Raw genomic sequence first — 15,172 nt, forward strand, 5'->3', positions numbered from 1 at the left:
GTCGGCTCACCAAAAACTGCAGACCGTGCGCATTTCTGAGATTTATTATCCCCCCTTTAAATTATAGCCATGCTTATTTTTAAAGTAGACCCGAGACTAACAGTCTGTGGGCGAAACAAATCAAACTCATTCCTGAGCGTCTGACACGAAGAGACAAAAGGGGGATTCATTAAGGTCGCCCACAGTGAGTAATAGTGCGAAATTCAACAGCCTCTTTGATAAAACAATGAGCATTCATGTCGTGGTTGGAAACAGCTCGGCCCAAATATTTTCAGTGCTTTCTGCGCTATGCGCGCTCCCGCTTGGGGCATTATTTCAGCAGGGAGACAGAAATGAGTATAACGTCATAGAGATATGTCACATTTTTTCTTTTCCAGTAACAACAACATAAAATAAATCAATAATTTCATAGTTGGTTTGTATTTGTATATGAAAATAATTCCTGCATGTATAACTTTAGTTTTTGTGATTATTGATACACAAGCACTTCAAAGAATAACGTTTTTTGTTTTGTTTTGTTTTGTTTTTTTGTCAAGTGAGTCAACACGAGAAAACGAGTACAAGCTGGTTGATAATCCCTTTGGAGATATAGGAACAGGTTTTCACAGTGCTTGGACAAAGCTAACCACAGCATGACCACAGCACTCAGCTCTATTTGTTTATGAAGTAATTCAAGTCTTTTAGTTTTGTAAATATTTCTGCCTAATGAGATAAACGCCAGCTTATCAATAGCAGGCACTGATTGAATTAATGTTTTTATTTTTTCACAGCCTGGTGGCACGGTGGTTAGCACTGTTGCCGCACAGCAAGAACAAGAAGGTCCTGAGTTCAATTCCACCATCAGGCTGGGGTCTTTCTGTGTGGAGTTTGCATGTTCTCCCCGTGTTTGCGTGGGTTCCCTCCGGGTACTCCGGCTTCCTCCCACTGTCCAAAGACATGCAACTTGTGGGGATAGGTTAATTGGATAATCCAAATTCAAATTTTATTTGTCACACACACACAACCATACACAGTATGACATGGGGGTGAAATGCTTGTAGCTGTACAATGCCCGACCATTAAATGACAGAAGAAAAGTTTTACAATATTTACAATTTACAGTTTACTAAAAAAATTTACAAATTAACTTAGGAATTTACAGTAAAGAATGTGCAAATAGCAGAAGAGATTATAAAGATAAGGATTATAAATTATAGGATTATAGGAAATGTGTGGTGGTGCGTGTGGTGACGTGTGTGAGAGTCCAGTCTTATAGTGACGTGTTGGTAGAGTCCAGTCCTACACCTGGTTCAGGCCCCGAATAGCTTGGGGGAAGAAGCTCCTCCTCATTCTCTCTGTTTTGGCCAACAGTGAGAAGAGTCCATTGTTGCGATGGGAGAGGTCCATCATAATCTTCCTAGCTTTGGACTTGCACCGCTTGGTGTAGATGGACAGCAGGTCAGGGAGCTCTGATTGAATGATGCGTTCGGCCGAGCGCACCACCCTTTGCAGATCTCGTCTGTCCTGCTTGGTGCTGTTCCCAAACCAGGTGCAGATGTTTGCCGTCAGGACGCTCTCGATGGTGCAGGAGTAGAAGTTCTTGAGCACCTTCAGTGGCAGATGGAAGTCTCTAAGTCTTCTGAGGAAGAAGAGACGCTGACGGGCTTTCTTAACCAGGGTGTTGATGTGACAGGACCTTGTCACTAGGTGTGAATGTGCGAGTGAATGTGAGTGCGAATGGTTGTCTGTCCCTGTGTGTTGGCCCTGCGACAGACTGGTGACCTGTCCAGGGTGTACCCTGCCTCTTGCCCTATGACAGCTGGGATAGGCTCCCGCGACCCTGAAAATGGGAAGCGGAAGCGAATGGATGGATGGATTTTTTCACGGTGTGGTTGGCGTTTTGATTAAGAATACATGTCCTCTTTCATACTGATGCTTTTTAGGGGTTTTAATTTATATGTCTGGTGTTTGTTCCCTAGAGTGTCGACCATCTGCTCTTGTACCTCATGATAAACTCTCTGTCACACCTCTCCATGTTGTCACCTTTTGTCATTGTCTTCATAAACACCTACATGCGAACCACTGCATACCTTCCCAGACTCACTTATTGTGTCGCCCAAAGCAAACATACAAATATCCGTATGTGCAGGTCATTTACTTTTTATGTTGATGTCATAACAAGAAAATAGATGAGATACTAATTATGCTATAGTCTATAGTGTGTTCCTCTTGAGCGACATTGCACATGTGTCTGTAATATTCAATCTAACTCATTTGCAAAGTTGAAATAAATAATTTGATGAAAAATATGACATTAATAATCTAAACAGAGATTTAGAGATCAGCTGTAACGTACACTCAACCATAGAATACAGGCCTAATATTAATATTCGGCTATGCAAACACTTTTAACACCAAACGGTTAAAATAAAAATATAACTCACATGTGCACTAAATGCACAGAGGCTAAAGGAGCAGTTTCATTATGTTTGAGAGTGCAGAGCAATGAAGAGATCACAGCGATGCTAGAAAATGATTTCAAAAGAAATTCCATAGAACTCCAAAGTTATTGGTTCTTATATCCAGAAAAACTTAATTGCGTGTAATAAAAATAAGCAAACATTATTATTCCTCATTACTTAAGCATTGTTTTGGGAGGGGAAAACACCCCATTGGATAGAAAGTTGTACGCTGGAGAAGAAAAATGGTGTCAGACCTTAAAGAATGAATAGTGTCTACAATGAGATGGTTTGAGGACTCCTTTATTTAAAACTTTGTAAAAGACATAGATATTTTAAAAAAAAAACTTTAAGTAAACATCAAGTGTGTAGTTTGCTGCATGTTTTGTTTTGTTTTTTTCATGTAAATTTGAACATTTTGATTTGTGTATTTGTATTTTTGCATATGTTTGTTGGTTTGATGTTTTGTTGTAGTTTGTCAAAAATATGAAAAAGAGTATTGGTAAGGTAACAGTGGGACAATAATCTATATGTCAGGTGTAATTGAATGTTTTTCTATATTCAGTCAGGCTGTAACAGCTGATCGTGGTCCTTGATCGTGTCCCTCTATGTCATTGTAAATGACGTCATCATGCTTTTCCTGACACGTCTGCACTACTTGCAGAACTTTTGCAAGGCGCCGGTCCAACGCGGACAGATGTGGTTCTGAGAGGAGAGGGGCCACTCGTGACAAAGGATCCTGAGTCAGCGATTCCCGCATGATGTCGCTCAGTCGGAAATCAGGAAGAGACAGCAGACGCAAGCGGAGGAAGGTGGAGCGACGGATCCTGTGGAGATAAGTCGTGTAAGGGGATCGAGAAGATTTTGGAAAAGGAAAAAAGAAACTGGGAAAGAAATATATTTAAACTAAAGCATGTAATTTTAAAATCTTTTAACCATATGCACCATATCGTTTCCACCTTTGGTCGTCTTTTGATAATTTATTAATAAAAGAAGTAGTTTGATGCTATGTTGTGGGATCATGTAATATTATTTACACCTCTGCTGACTCAGGTACAAATCCTGTTCCCAAACAATATGTTGTTTTAACCTTTTAGCCGTGTTACACTGAGATTATGTAAATGTATTCTAACAAACTAGATAAAATGAACACTTGCTAATGTAATGTTAATTGCCCACTTACCATTTAATAGCTTGATTACCCATAGAGCTACAGCAGCTAACATTATTACTGTGGTCAAAGCAATCACATTAAAATTCCTTTATGAGTTTTTTGAATGTTGTTGTAGTATTTCTGTATAAAACAGCTTGGGAAATGCCATAAACAACTATGAGATTTTACCATGAATATCACATCTTAAAGGCCTTGTAGGAATTTAATACAAATATAGGGTGTACGTATGTTTGGCAACTAAAGTCACAGCCATAACAGCAGACAAAGCCTCAGAAACAGAAGCTGCTGCTTTAAGCTCGCAGCCTCTGAGTGCTGTACACCTGCTTTCATTTCAAGGTGGGTCTCCAACATTAACAGCCCATAGTTTCATTACACAATACTCTTCCACTGCATGATATCTTGTGGCCAGAAAATACGTTTTAGCATAATCTCATCATGCCAAAGTGACCTTTGACCTCTGCATTGTCATCTTCTTCTATTAAACATTCATGAGGCACATTTTGTGACGTTACAGGCTTGAAGAATTTCCTTAAGCTGAGGCGTAAAGGACATATTAGATTGATGAGAATTTGACGTATGAGAGGTTGACTCATAATAACTTTACCTTTGGGGACCAAAATCCAATCATGTCATCTTAAATTTGAAAATAGTCGCTCAAGCTGTTTCTGAGGTATCGAGATCATGAGAATGGTGTGATGTGAGGATAATATAAATCCATCAGGCAACAAGTGGCATTAGCTTAGTTGTTTTTAGATATCTTAATGCAGAAATGTTACTAATTTGATGCACTTCTTCGCTAGAGTTGAGAATTTCTATCACACCTTGTGGGTTTATACACATTTGAAAACTTGACACTGACTCTTTTCTTACACCTGTCCCCCCGTCCATCATTTTTCAGCGCACAGATCAGTAAGCACACATCTTTTTTCTTGTTTTACCTGCAACACTGCTGCAATGGAGCTAGAATGGATGGCTCATCTTGAGAGTGACGCCCAAACCTAAAAAAACAAAAAACAGGATCAAAAACATTTAATGACGAAAAACTAACCTGACACCTGAGGAAGAAATCAAGTGTAACACGAGATAAGAAGGATCAAAGTTTTGGTACTCACGCCCGTCCATTATCAAGGTGCAGAAGAAAAGTGTTGTTGCCAAATTGCTCAAACGTCTCATAGTGATGTCTGTCCATGTTGCCTTCAGATGGAAAACAATCAAATATCATTTAAGGTTCATGACACTGTTAAAAATATTCTTTAAAAAGCTCTTAATGCAACTGTAGGGAGCATCACACTGCTACTTTACTGATTCCGTTTGTTAAAATTCCTTAGGAAAAAAAGAAAATAAGGAGCGTTATACAGATGAGTGACTCCTATCAACCAACAAACAAATGGGCCTAACTGACTCATGAGGAAGTCCAGGACAGCCATATCTATGAGATCCACCAGTCTGGTTCCTTGATTGTAAGGAGGTGTCTGCTTCACTGTATCACAGTAAGCTGGGTCTTTTTCCCACCTGGGAACAAAAGAACAGAGACACTCAGACAGACAAAGGAAAACAGATCATGGCCTCCCTGTTAACAGTTTTTATTGCTTCCCTTCACATTTTTCTGCTTTTGGGGTTCGAGTTAGTGCAGTTCACCTTTGCTGTCACCTCATTTTGTAGTTTAGGTTAACTCAGATGTTTGAATTCAAAACTTTATCATTAAAAAGAATGCAGATTCTGGATATAGTGCCTATTTGTTTTAAGATTGTTTACATCTTGCAAGTCTTTACAGATACCACTAGAGGGCGGCAAACACCCACGATTCTCTAAACGCTTTAGACCAGGAACGTCAAACTCGTTTAACATCATGGGCCACATACAGCCCACTTTGATCTTAAGTAAGCTGGACCAGTGAAACTCCCCAGTGCAAAGTAGCTTAACTGCACATTTAATCCCTGAGACATCTCAATATAAGAAAAAGAAGTGCAATGTCTCAGTATTTCTACGTGATAAAGAAATGCTGCTGCTGCCGTTAATGAAAGAAACAAGTCAGCACAACTCTTTGGGCCGAAATTGTAAAAAAAAAAAAAAAGTGTAAAATTCAACAACATTCTGGTAACTAATCGGCCAGACTGTCCTGTAATTATAAAGTGGACAGATTTGTTAATTAACAGAAAATGTCAATTTTTTTTTTTACTTTTATTTTTGTTTTTTAATGTGGTTACATTGGAAAAAAAAATTCTATAGCAATAGTGAAAAAACAGTAACTTTCTTCTCATGTTTCTTAACTTTTTTATCTGTTACATTATTTTTGTAGTATGAGATGTTTATCAGCAGGACAAGCTATAAAATTTATGAAAATACCATTAAAAGTCCAAAATGTTTGCAGGGCCAGTTCTGGCCCAAGGGCCTTATGTTTCACACCCCTGGTCTAAATCTAGATCTTTATTTACACTCTATGCACACACTTATCAAAAGTTCCATCAGAGCTGCTTAATAGACAGTATTTTACTAATACCTAAAATACACGCAGGAACTGTTTCTATTATCTTGTACTGGCTGTATTAGATTGTAAGCAATATTACTACAGGGTTAGTAATCATCCTTCTATTGAGCTGGGGTTCAGATTGTTTAAAAGAAAGACACTGTGATCATTAGAAGTGACTCATTAACAAAGCATTCCAATATTTTTACCTTTAAAAAGAAAAACCATTAACAGACGACATCCAACGAAACTCCTAGACTCCTAAAAGTCTTCTTTCAAAACAGGCCACTCAATATAATGTCATCAGTCCATCCATCCATCCCCATTTAAACAATTCAGGGTCGTGGGGGGACTGGATGCTAGCCCAGCTGCAATAAGGTGAGAGGTGGTGTACACCCACAGAGAGACAGACAGCCTTTCTCACAGTCACAGCTATGGACAATTTACAATCACCAATTAACCTAATATCACTAAATATATAATTCCATTCAGGCAGTTTCCCACTCACAGTTAGGACGTTTCTAAACATGTACTCTGTTCAGTTGTATTAAACTACATTCTGTATGTTAGTCAGACTGAGGTATGATCAGTGAACCCACTGTGCAAGCTTGGTGCGGCTGTAAGATCGCCTCCATGGGGACCTCCAGGACCTGCGAGGGGCAATGGTGAGGTCAGGCAGCATGGTAGCCAGGGAAACCTCCAGCATATGTGGCTGACCGCACACCGGGTGCTCCACTGAGCAGTAGTATTCACACTGCCCATAGAAACACACGTTCCCAGCTAGAGAGACAGCCATATATTAAAAATGAAGATTTTAGCAGAATTCAGTCCAATAGTTTGTTTTTGTTAAATAAACTGAGTGCTGGCGTGAGCCAACACTTACCCACATGCACCTGCACACATACCAGGGGAAGTGAAGAAGGTCTTAGACAGCCTGCGGTCGGTGGTAATCTCTTTGATCTCTGTGGTAACATTGATGAGCCGTCCAACCACTGGAGGGATTCTGTTAAAGCCCAGCAATCTGAGAAGGAGGAAGATACAGAGCGAGATGAAGAGATGGAGCGTGTACAAAGAAAATACATTTAAAAAGGGAACACAATGTGTCAACAAGAGCACAGGAAGTGTTTTCTTTTTTTAATCTTTATTTGTGTGCAGCATTAACGTCCTGTTTACTGGAACACCATCATCATATTCATGCATTGCACTGTCACACCAGAAAGCTGCCCAGTGCTACGATCCTCTGACCTCCTGGAAACTCCACATGTACACCAGGATCAAGACCTTGCTCAAGGGCACGACAGCGGGGTTAGTAACCACAGAAGAAGTGCTGCTTTTTCTCTTTACTTATCCAGCAAAGTGCAAGAATGAAACACTTGGTCAGGTTTTATTCTTCAGCTACCACTGACTGCTATTAAAACCTTTTCACACTTCTACACTCTGCGACATCTTCATGAACAAAATACTCAAGTGCCTGAAGTGTCACCTGTTGTGCGCCTGCCCTCAAGGACGCCTGCTACCTGCCGATCGGATGTGTAATGACGCGTACCTGTCAAGGTGAAAGGCAGCGATCTCGGCGTTGTGTCTTTCAAAGTCAGAGAAGTAAAAGAGGTTTACATCAGTCTCTGCATGTCTGGTTTGCCTGTGCAACAAACAAAAGCGAGCACATAAACATGCTGCTGTAAGCGCATCTTGTCATTTACTAGTCAGCATCACAAAACACAACAGGATGAATGTTTCTCAGATCGCTGCATTGCACCGGTGTCTTACTTCATGGGTTTGAGCAGAGCTTGTCCATAATTTGGGAACGATATGAGCAGTTTCAGTTGGGTGCCTCCTTTCTTTTGAACTAAAAGATACAAAGAGGGTAGATATCGGGAGCACAGCAATAATACAAAGGCACATCATTGCTTACACAAGCACTCTTTATCATATTGATCAGCCACTGATAAGAAACGCATCACAGAGATGCATACAATTTAGATTCACTGCAGTGCATTACATCAGTTCCTCCACATGGTGGCCTGTTTTATAGTCAGAGCACCAACTGCCACCTCCATTTTGAGCATTACTCCAACAAAACATGTATAAAATCGATTTATCTTAGTGCTGAGGCCCAATATTATGCATCATTATTTTTAATACTAATGCTTATGTTATTCTTGTAAAGCCTTTGCATATTTATGATACCTTAAAATATTCCCTGCTGCTTCTAAACAAGCAGATTAGAGTATCATTTACATGCTTTGCCAGTAACGTCACCCCGTTTTACCTTCACAGAGGTCTGCATCGGACGGTTTAGATTTTTTTTTTCTCCCCCATTCTTTCATCCCATCAAACCTGACCCACTTTATCCACACTTCAGACAACTGGGCAATGTGAAGCATGTGTTTATTCTCTTTCAAGTGAACTAGTTCAAATCAAGGTTTCAGAAAAAGAAACAGCTTTTATTTGCTGCAGACCACGGCTCTGTGAGCAAATCCTGTAAATGAATAGAAAGAAATTGTTAATATAAACCAAGCTGTGCCACATTTTGATCCATAATTCGTATTTCTGATTCTGAATATGTACCCAAATTTACACAAGATATAGGTACATGCAGGAATGAGAGCTAAATGTGGGGGAAAAGGGATGACACAGTGAGAAAATTAGCCTGTAGCCGAGATTAGTGCTTAATCTGCACCATATAACACAAATCTCAATGCATTATTCATTCTGCAGCATGCTGAGCATGGGTTTGCCTGTCTAAGAGAACCAACCACAAAATGAACATGTAGACATAAGCATATGTTGATGCAAAGGAAGGTGCATGAATATTTTATGCTTATATTTTTTGCTTATGGATAGTACATGTACATCCAGTCTTTATGTAGGCACTTGTGCATAGTGGTGGGCCAGCTTGCATGTGATTTTATAGCCTTGTTCGGTTATGCACCCTTTCCATTTGTCTAAGAGTTTCTCAACAGATATTAATAGTAGGTAGGATCTAAAAACATCTCTTTTAAAGTGGCACAAGTCTGAATGCCTGCAGTTACATTTATGGAGAAGCATGCGAGAGAATATAACAGTCTATGTCTCTCATGTACATGTGAGCTGCACAGTTTGCTGTTTTGTTTTTATGAATGTCTGAATATCTACATACTGTATCTCAATTCTGCTTCTCGTTTGTAATAAAATTAAGACAGTAATCCACAGTGCATTTTGCTATATGTGAGGCGGTGCATCATACAGCCACACACACACACAAAGATCCTGTTGGTCCCTCCCAAGTTTAATGATGCTTGGTTTCATATTTGAACATGCTAGTCCCTTTTTAGCATCATTTTTCAGCATGCAGTGTATACCCCGCTAATGATATGAAAAAGGTTTTAATCCATTATCTGTTTTGGGTTTGATGTCTAAAGCCAATAAACAGCAAGTGAAATTGAAAAGAAAATACACGAAGCATCAACAGGGAAACCACAGTTATATCGATAAAGGATTTTCAAGACTGATACTAAGACCAATATGTGGTGGCTTATAAATCTGATATATTCAGTGATTTATTTTACTTTCAGACACACAAAACAGAAAAAAGATTTCCCTAAATTAGTTTTTGTAGTCATGTATGAGTCCTTACTAAGACAATGGCAAAGCTGTTTGGAAATTGTCCAGTTTTATCATCTCAAGAAATAGTCGATTACTTGGCTGTAAAAGAGGTGTGTTTGGAGGAGTAAATTTGAGGCTTTCAAACATAAGGCCACTGTAGCAATTATCAAGCATGGTGGTGGTAGCATCAAGCTTTGGGGCATTTTAGTGGACAGAATCATGAAGGACTACCTCCAAAATCTTCAGCTTCAACTTAAATCAACGTCTGATGGTTGAAACTTGGACACAACTGGGTGTTCCAACATGACAGTGATCCCAAACACACATGGAATGGCTTTCTTAAAGCCCTGATCTCAACTCTATTGAAAATTTGTGGACTATGTTTAAAAGCCTGGTCCATGCCAGGAAACCAACCAATTTAAATGAAACCACCTCCACCAATCCTGCTGAGAAAGTGGTCAAATATCCAGCCAGATTTATGCCAGAAGTTTGTTGATCACTGACAAAAGCTTCTGGTTGAGGTGCAAGTCAGGAAGGGACATTTAACCAAACAGTGAGGGTGTATACACAACTCCGAGCCTGTACTGCATGTATAATTTTATATTTGAAATCCTAATTAAATTCAAATTCTTGTTTTTTAAAGTTATTAAAGATGTATGCTGTACAAATATTAGACCCTGGAAAAAGAATAGTTGAAAGAAGTCATTAAAACCCCCAAATTACCATGACGTTTATGGTCATGTTGATTGGGTATAAACTTTTGACCATAATCTGTGGTGTATAGGAAACCTATACTGACAGGTTGAGATGTCTGAATATCTGAATAGCTTCTATACACTGGCCTTCTGTTTTTAATTCTACTTGCATGTTATTCCATAGTTTGTTTGTTCCAGAGCATGTATGCAGTTCTTCTGGGGGCTGTAAGAAATCTATATACCTTCACACATCCACCTTCCTCATCCTCTCACTTTGTGTCCACAAGGAGTTGTGAGTTATATAACAGTATACCTAATCCTCCTGGGTTTGCGCTTTCATTCTCTCTAAATGTGTTTTGTCGTTTTATTTGCATACATCAGTTTGTGCCTTTATCATCCCATATATGTGTCTTGTTTCCCCAAAGACAATGCTCACTGCTGTAAATATGAGCTTTGGCACACTTTATTCTATTCACTCAGTGAATACTCAGTCTTGCCTACGGCTCTCTTACAGATTAGCTTGTTTGTAATAACGGATCAGTTAAAATGAGAAAGCAGCAGGGTTGTGACTTTGTAGCTGCTAAGAGGAATCCAAATGAACATAAAGAAGAATTTACCACAAGTTCAAAACGCAAGGTAATGAAAAGCTCATTTTTTAAGTAAAGAAAACTTGCTGTATCAAACTATGCAGTCCTTAGAAGTCCCTCTTTTGGTCACCCTAAAAGCAGTACAGATTACAGACGGATGTTTTGGCAGAATATTTATGAAGGACTATGGCCTGAGCAGGTTTCCTAATTGACTGTCCTCATCGTGGCATTGCAAAACAACCTAAGTCTCATTTCAGGATGTAGTTTGTGGGAGTAGCAAGATAAAAAGGAGGTTCATTAAGAAAATTGTACCTGCCCCCCTTCCTCTGATTTTTCTGGCACATTTCCCAGGCCTTGTTCTTTCCTTCCAGTCTCTTTGGCCTTTTAACCCTGCCTACCTCCCTTATGTGCTCACCTGAGCCAAGGATACGCTGTGTTGCCAAATAGTGAGTCAGCTGAGCTAGGTTGGGGTCTTTCCTGTTGTACAGCTCCCAGCGAGAGATGCCCAGGTGGAACCGCAGCCAGGGAGGGTGGGTCTCCACATCAGTTGTCCATGTGACTTTGTCATAGCTTTCCTCGTGACTGTTGCTTTGCCTTCAGGAGAGTATGTAGACATAATACTATAACACCTGCAGAACTGTTTAGTCATGAACAGAAATTCAGATATGAAACAAACTGCAGTTTTAAAATAAGTTAAAAGTCTAAACACACCAATTCTGTGGAAAGTTGAGCAACACAGTGATATAAAAAAAAAGAGCTTCCATTGCATAATATTCATTTGGCAGCATGAAGTGACACAAGCCTCATGGCGAGGAAATAATGGGATGCTGCATTCCTTTAATAGTTATTTCTAAGCATGAAAGTGTGTTTCAAAAGTAATTTGTTGTATAGTCTATTCCAATTTAAAGACAGTCATGTTTCTGTGGCAGAGTGAAACTATATACCCACGGTATGCTAACATGCTTATAGAACAAAATCATGTGAAATAGAAAAGTACATCCTCTTTCAATTCTAAGGTTTTACATATCAGGATTTATTGAATAAACATGAATTCCTTACCAGGTTCTACAACTATTTAAACTTGACATTAACAACAACATCATGCGACACACCATAGGTGTCAAACTCTGGCCCGCGGGCCAAATTTGGCCCGCAGCCTAATTACATTTGGCCCGCGAAGCCATACCAAATTATTATTAGAGCTGGCCTACTGGTATTATACAGCTAATATATATATTGTTTAGTATTAAGCTTTGCTTGTTCCATATTCAGTTTTTCAGCAAAACTTGTTTGAGTCCATAAGAAAAGATTCATTCTTATATCTAGAGGAAGATTTTTTTTCCAATAAATATTAATGTTAGCCCGTGACTTTGTTCCAGTTTTGAATTTTGGCCCACTGTGTATTTGAGTTTGACACCCCTGCATTAAACCATGTGATTATTCATTAACAGCCTCGAGAATCACCTTCAGCTGTAATAACTTTAAGTAATTTGTGCTTGGGATCATTGTCCTGTTGCATGACCCAGTTTTAGCCAAGCTTTAGCTGTTGGACAGATAACCTGATGTTTGACTCTTGAATACTTTGGTATACAGAAGGGTTCATGATCAAAACAGACTGCAAAACAAGCCCAGAATTATCACCCCTCCATCACCATGCTTGACAGTTGGTATGAGGAGTTTATGCTGATATGTTGTGTTTGGTTTTCTCCAAACATGGCGTTGTGCATTATAGCCAAACATCTCCTCTTGTGTCTGTCCAAAGGATGTTGTTCCAGAAGTCTTGCAGTTAGTTCAGCTATAACTTTGCAAACCTAAGCTGTGCTGCATGGTAATCCTTTCAAAGAAGATATTCTTGTTCACTCTTTTTCTCATCATGACCTTTAACATTTAATAGCTAACTGATGCTTGTAGAGGCTTATATTGTCAAGACGTTTGTCAATTAACAAGATTGTTTTGAATGTTTTCCACTTGTGAATAATCTTTCTCGCTGTAGAATAATGGACAGCAAAGTGGTTGGAAGTACCCAGCATTACAACCTTTCCTACATTGATGTTTTGCGTCAGACCTGCAAACCTCTGCATTTATAGAGGCGCCTCAACTTGCTGATGACCAGTTAATAAAATGCATTTGATGGTAGAGGATAAGTAGCAGCACCGGGCTGCTATTTACCCTCTTAATTCTTAAAGTAGCAGCAAGTGTAAATTAATTTTTTTGTTAAAAAATAATGACATGGTGTCATATGTGGCATGGTGTTTGAGGTTGTATTTACTGCATTTTAAGCTCACTAAGAACCAGATTATTTTTATGGTGTCCTGTGTGTAAAACCTTAGAACTGAAAGAAAATGTACTTTCTATTTCACATGATTTTAAAACATTAATTGTTTACTTTTAATCAGTTTGTATTAGCAGTTTAGTTTTGACTATCTAGCTAGAAAAACAGAATATTGTTTTTTAATTTAGTTTACAAAATTTACAGATCTACAAAAATCTAATTTACTATCAAATCGTCATTTTACACTAAAGACATGCACGGTGTCGCTAGCTGATGAGCATAAAGGTCTGCTGGATGGGACTAATATTTCATAGCTACATCAGTAAAGAAAGTAAAGTAAAGTAACCTTTGAATGTTACCAAATGAAAAGCGGGCTACTGTAATTAGGGCAGCTTAAAGAAGAGCTAATCTTTTAGAAACCAGTGTTAATTATTCTAGGGGAGCTTCACAATGATGCAGAACGTAGGGCAGGTTATTTTCAAAGCCCTTCATGTTTCTATGTTATTAAAGTGTTTTTGACATCTTTTTTACTCACCACTCACTATCATCAGGGAAGATGTCTTCGTTCTCTTCTTCGTGACTTTCTGTATCCTTTGCATCTTCTTCTGTTTTCAGCCTCATTAGCCAATCATCTTGCTGCAGCTCTGGCTGTGGCAGATTGTAAAGCGGATGCTTGAACAGTGCCCCAAGCTTAGAAGGACCATCGACTTTCTGAATTATTTTTCCAACTCCAATCAGTTTCTTTGACTTCTCAGCGACCTCATTTAATGAGCCTCGGACTTTATGGTGTAACATGTTTGCAGTCGGTTTGTGACGCACTTCATCATGGGGGCGCCTCTGCAGTTTGTTTGAGGAGGCAGCATCAGAAGCAGGAGACTGGGAGACAGACTCGTGATGTTGAGTATCTGTTCTGGGAATGGAGGAGGAAGAGGAAGAAGTGGGAAAAACACAGGCAGTCTGGAGGACTGAAAGGCAAAAAAATGCCAGAAGGACATGGAGACTGAGGGACAGACAAGCCAGTCCCAGATAGATGGAGCGAGTGGACTGACCCAGGTTCCGTCTAACCATGCTGGAAGATAAAAGGATAAAACAGACCAAGGAGGCCTGTCAGCATTTCAGACTTGCACATGATAAAATATTTCCTACATATTGCATAATACACAGACACCCAGATAAACAGCAGCATGTATTTCATGCTTACTTGTAAAAACAGACCTGCCATATACCAGATTTCATGGTAACATGCTGTAATGCAGCTGGACTAGGCAAATTGCCAGTGCTTGCAACATCTGTGTGCTGCTTTGTTTGGTAGGTATGAGATTTACAACTCAAAACAAAATGACAGCCTTGTGGTCCGTGTAGCAAGAGGGAAAGTTGGGTGATCATCATCTTCATTAAAATCTGTCATTTTGGAGCCACGAGGATGGTAAAATCCCAGCGGAATTGGGAAAATGTGATAGTTCCTCTAACCATCTGCTGTCAGTGCTTAATATGAGAGCCGCGTTAAAAGTCATTAAGCTCACTGAACGTCTGCGTGGTTGCTTCCAAATATGGCAAACTGACACCATTCAAAGTGTAGTAAATGTTTTTACAGCATCATGATCCGATACACTGCACATGGACATTTAAAGAAAATAAAAGAATTATAATCATAATGTCTCGAATTGTAAAAGGTTTCAACATGCTTTATTTATGACTTTTGCTTCTTTCATATTAAACATGATACTTGCTTCATTTGTGGTAGATTCATATATTTATGCAGTATAAGAGTAAAGTAAAAGACAAATACACTCACTGGACACTATATTAGGTAACGGGTTGAGTCTCCTTTTGCATTCAGAACTACTTTAACTCTTCATTTCAACAAGATGCTGGAAACACTACTCAGAGATTTTGGTCCATATTAACATGGCAGAATCACAGAGATGCTGCAGATCGTAATCTCCAGTTTCAC

General features: G+C 39.2%; 1 protein-coding gene across 1 annotated transcript; it reads right to left on the reverse strand.

The window, feature by feature from the left end:
• Window positions 1-1,546: 1,546 nt before the first annotated feature.
• LOC146671210 (extracellular serine/threonine protein kinase FAM20C-like) lies at window positions 1,547-14,286 on the reverse strand. Its single transcript, XM_085403395.1, has 10 exons — window positions 13,754-14,286; window positions 11,362-11,540; window positions 7,847-7,925; window positions 7,626-7,718; window positions 6,985-7,100; window positions 6,679-6,859; window positions 5,015-5,124; window positions 4,725-4,806; window positions 4,551-4,610; window positions 1,547-3,265 (listed from the first exon to the last, which is right to left on the reverse strand). Exons 1-10 carry the CDS (start codon window positions 14,284-14,286, stop codon window positions 3,004-3,006), a joined length of 1,695 nt encoding a protein of 564 aa, XP_085259521.1. The 3' UTR covers window positions 1,547-3,003.
• Between the last annotated feature and the right edge of the window lie 886 nt (window positions 14,287-15,172).

This window comes from Rhamphochromis longiceps, linkage group LG4 (assembly GCF_057381845.1).
Source record: "Rhamphochromis longiceps isolate RC_006_pf linkage group LG4, R_longiceps_female_GT1.1, whole genome shotgun sequence".
NCBI lineage: Eukaryota > Metazoa > Chordata > Actinopteri > Cichliformes > Cichlidae > Rhamphochromis > Rhamphochromis longiceps.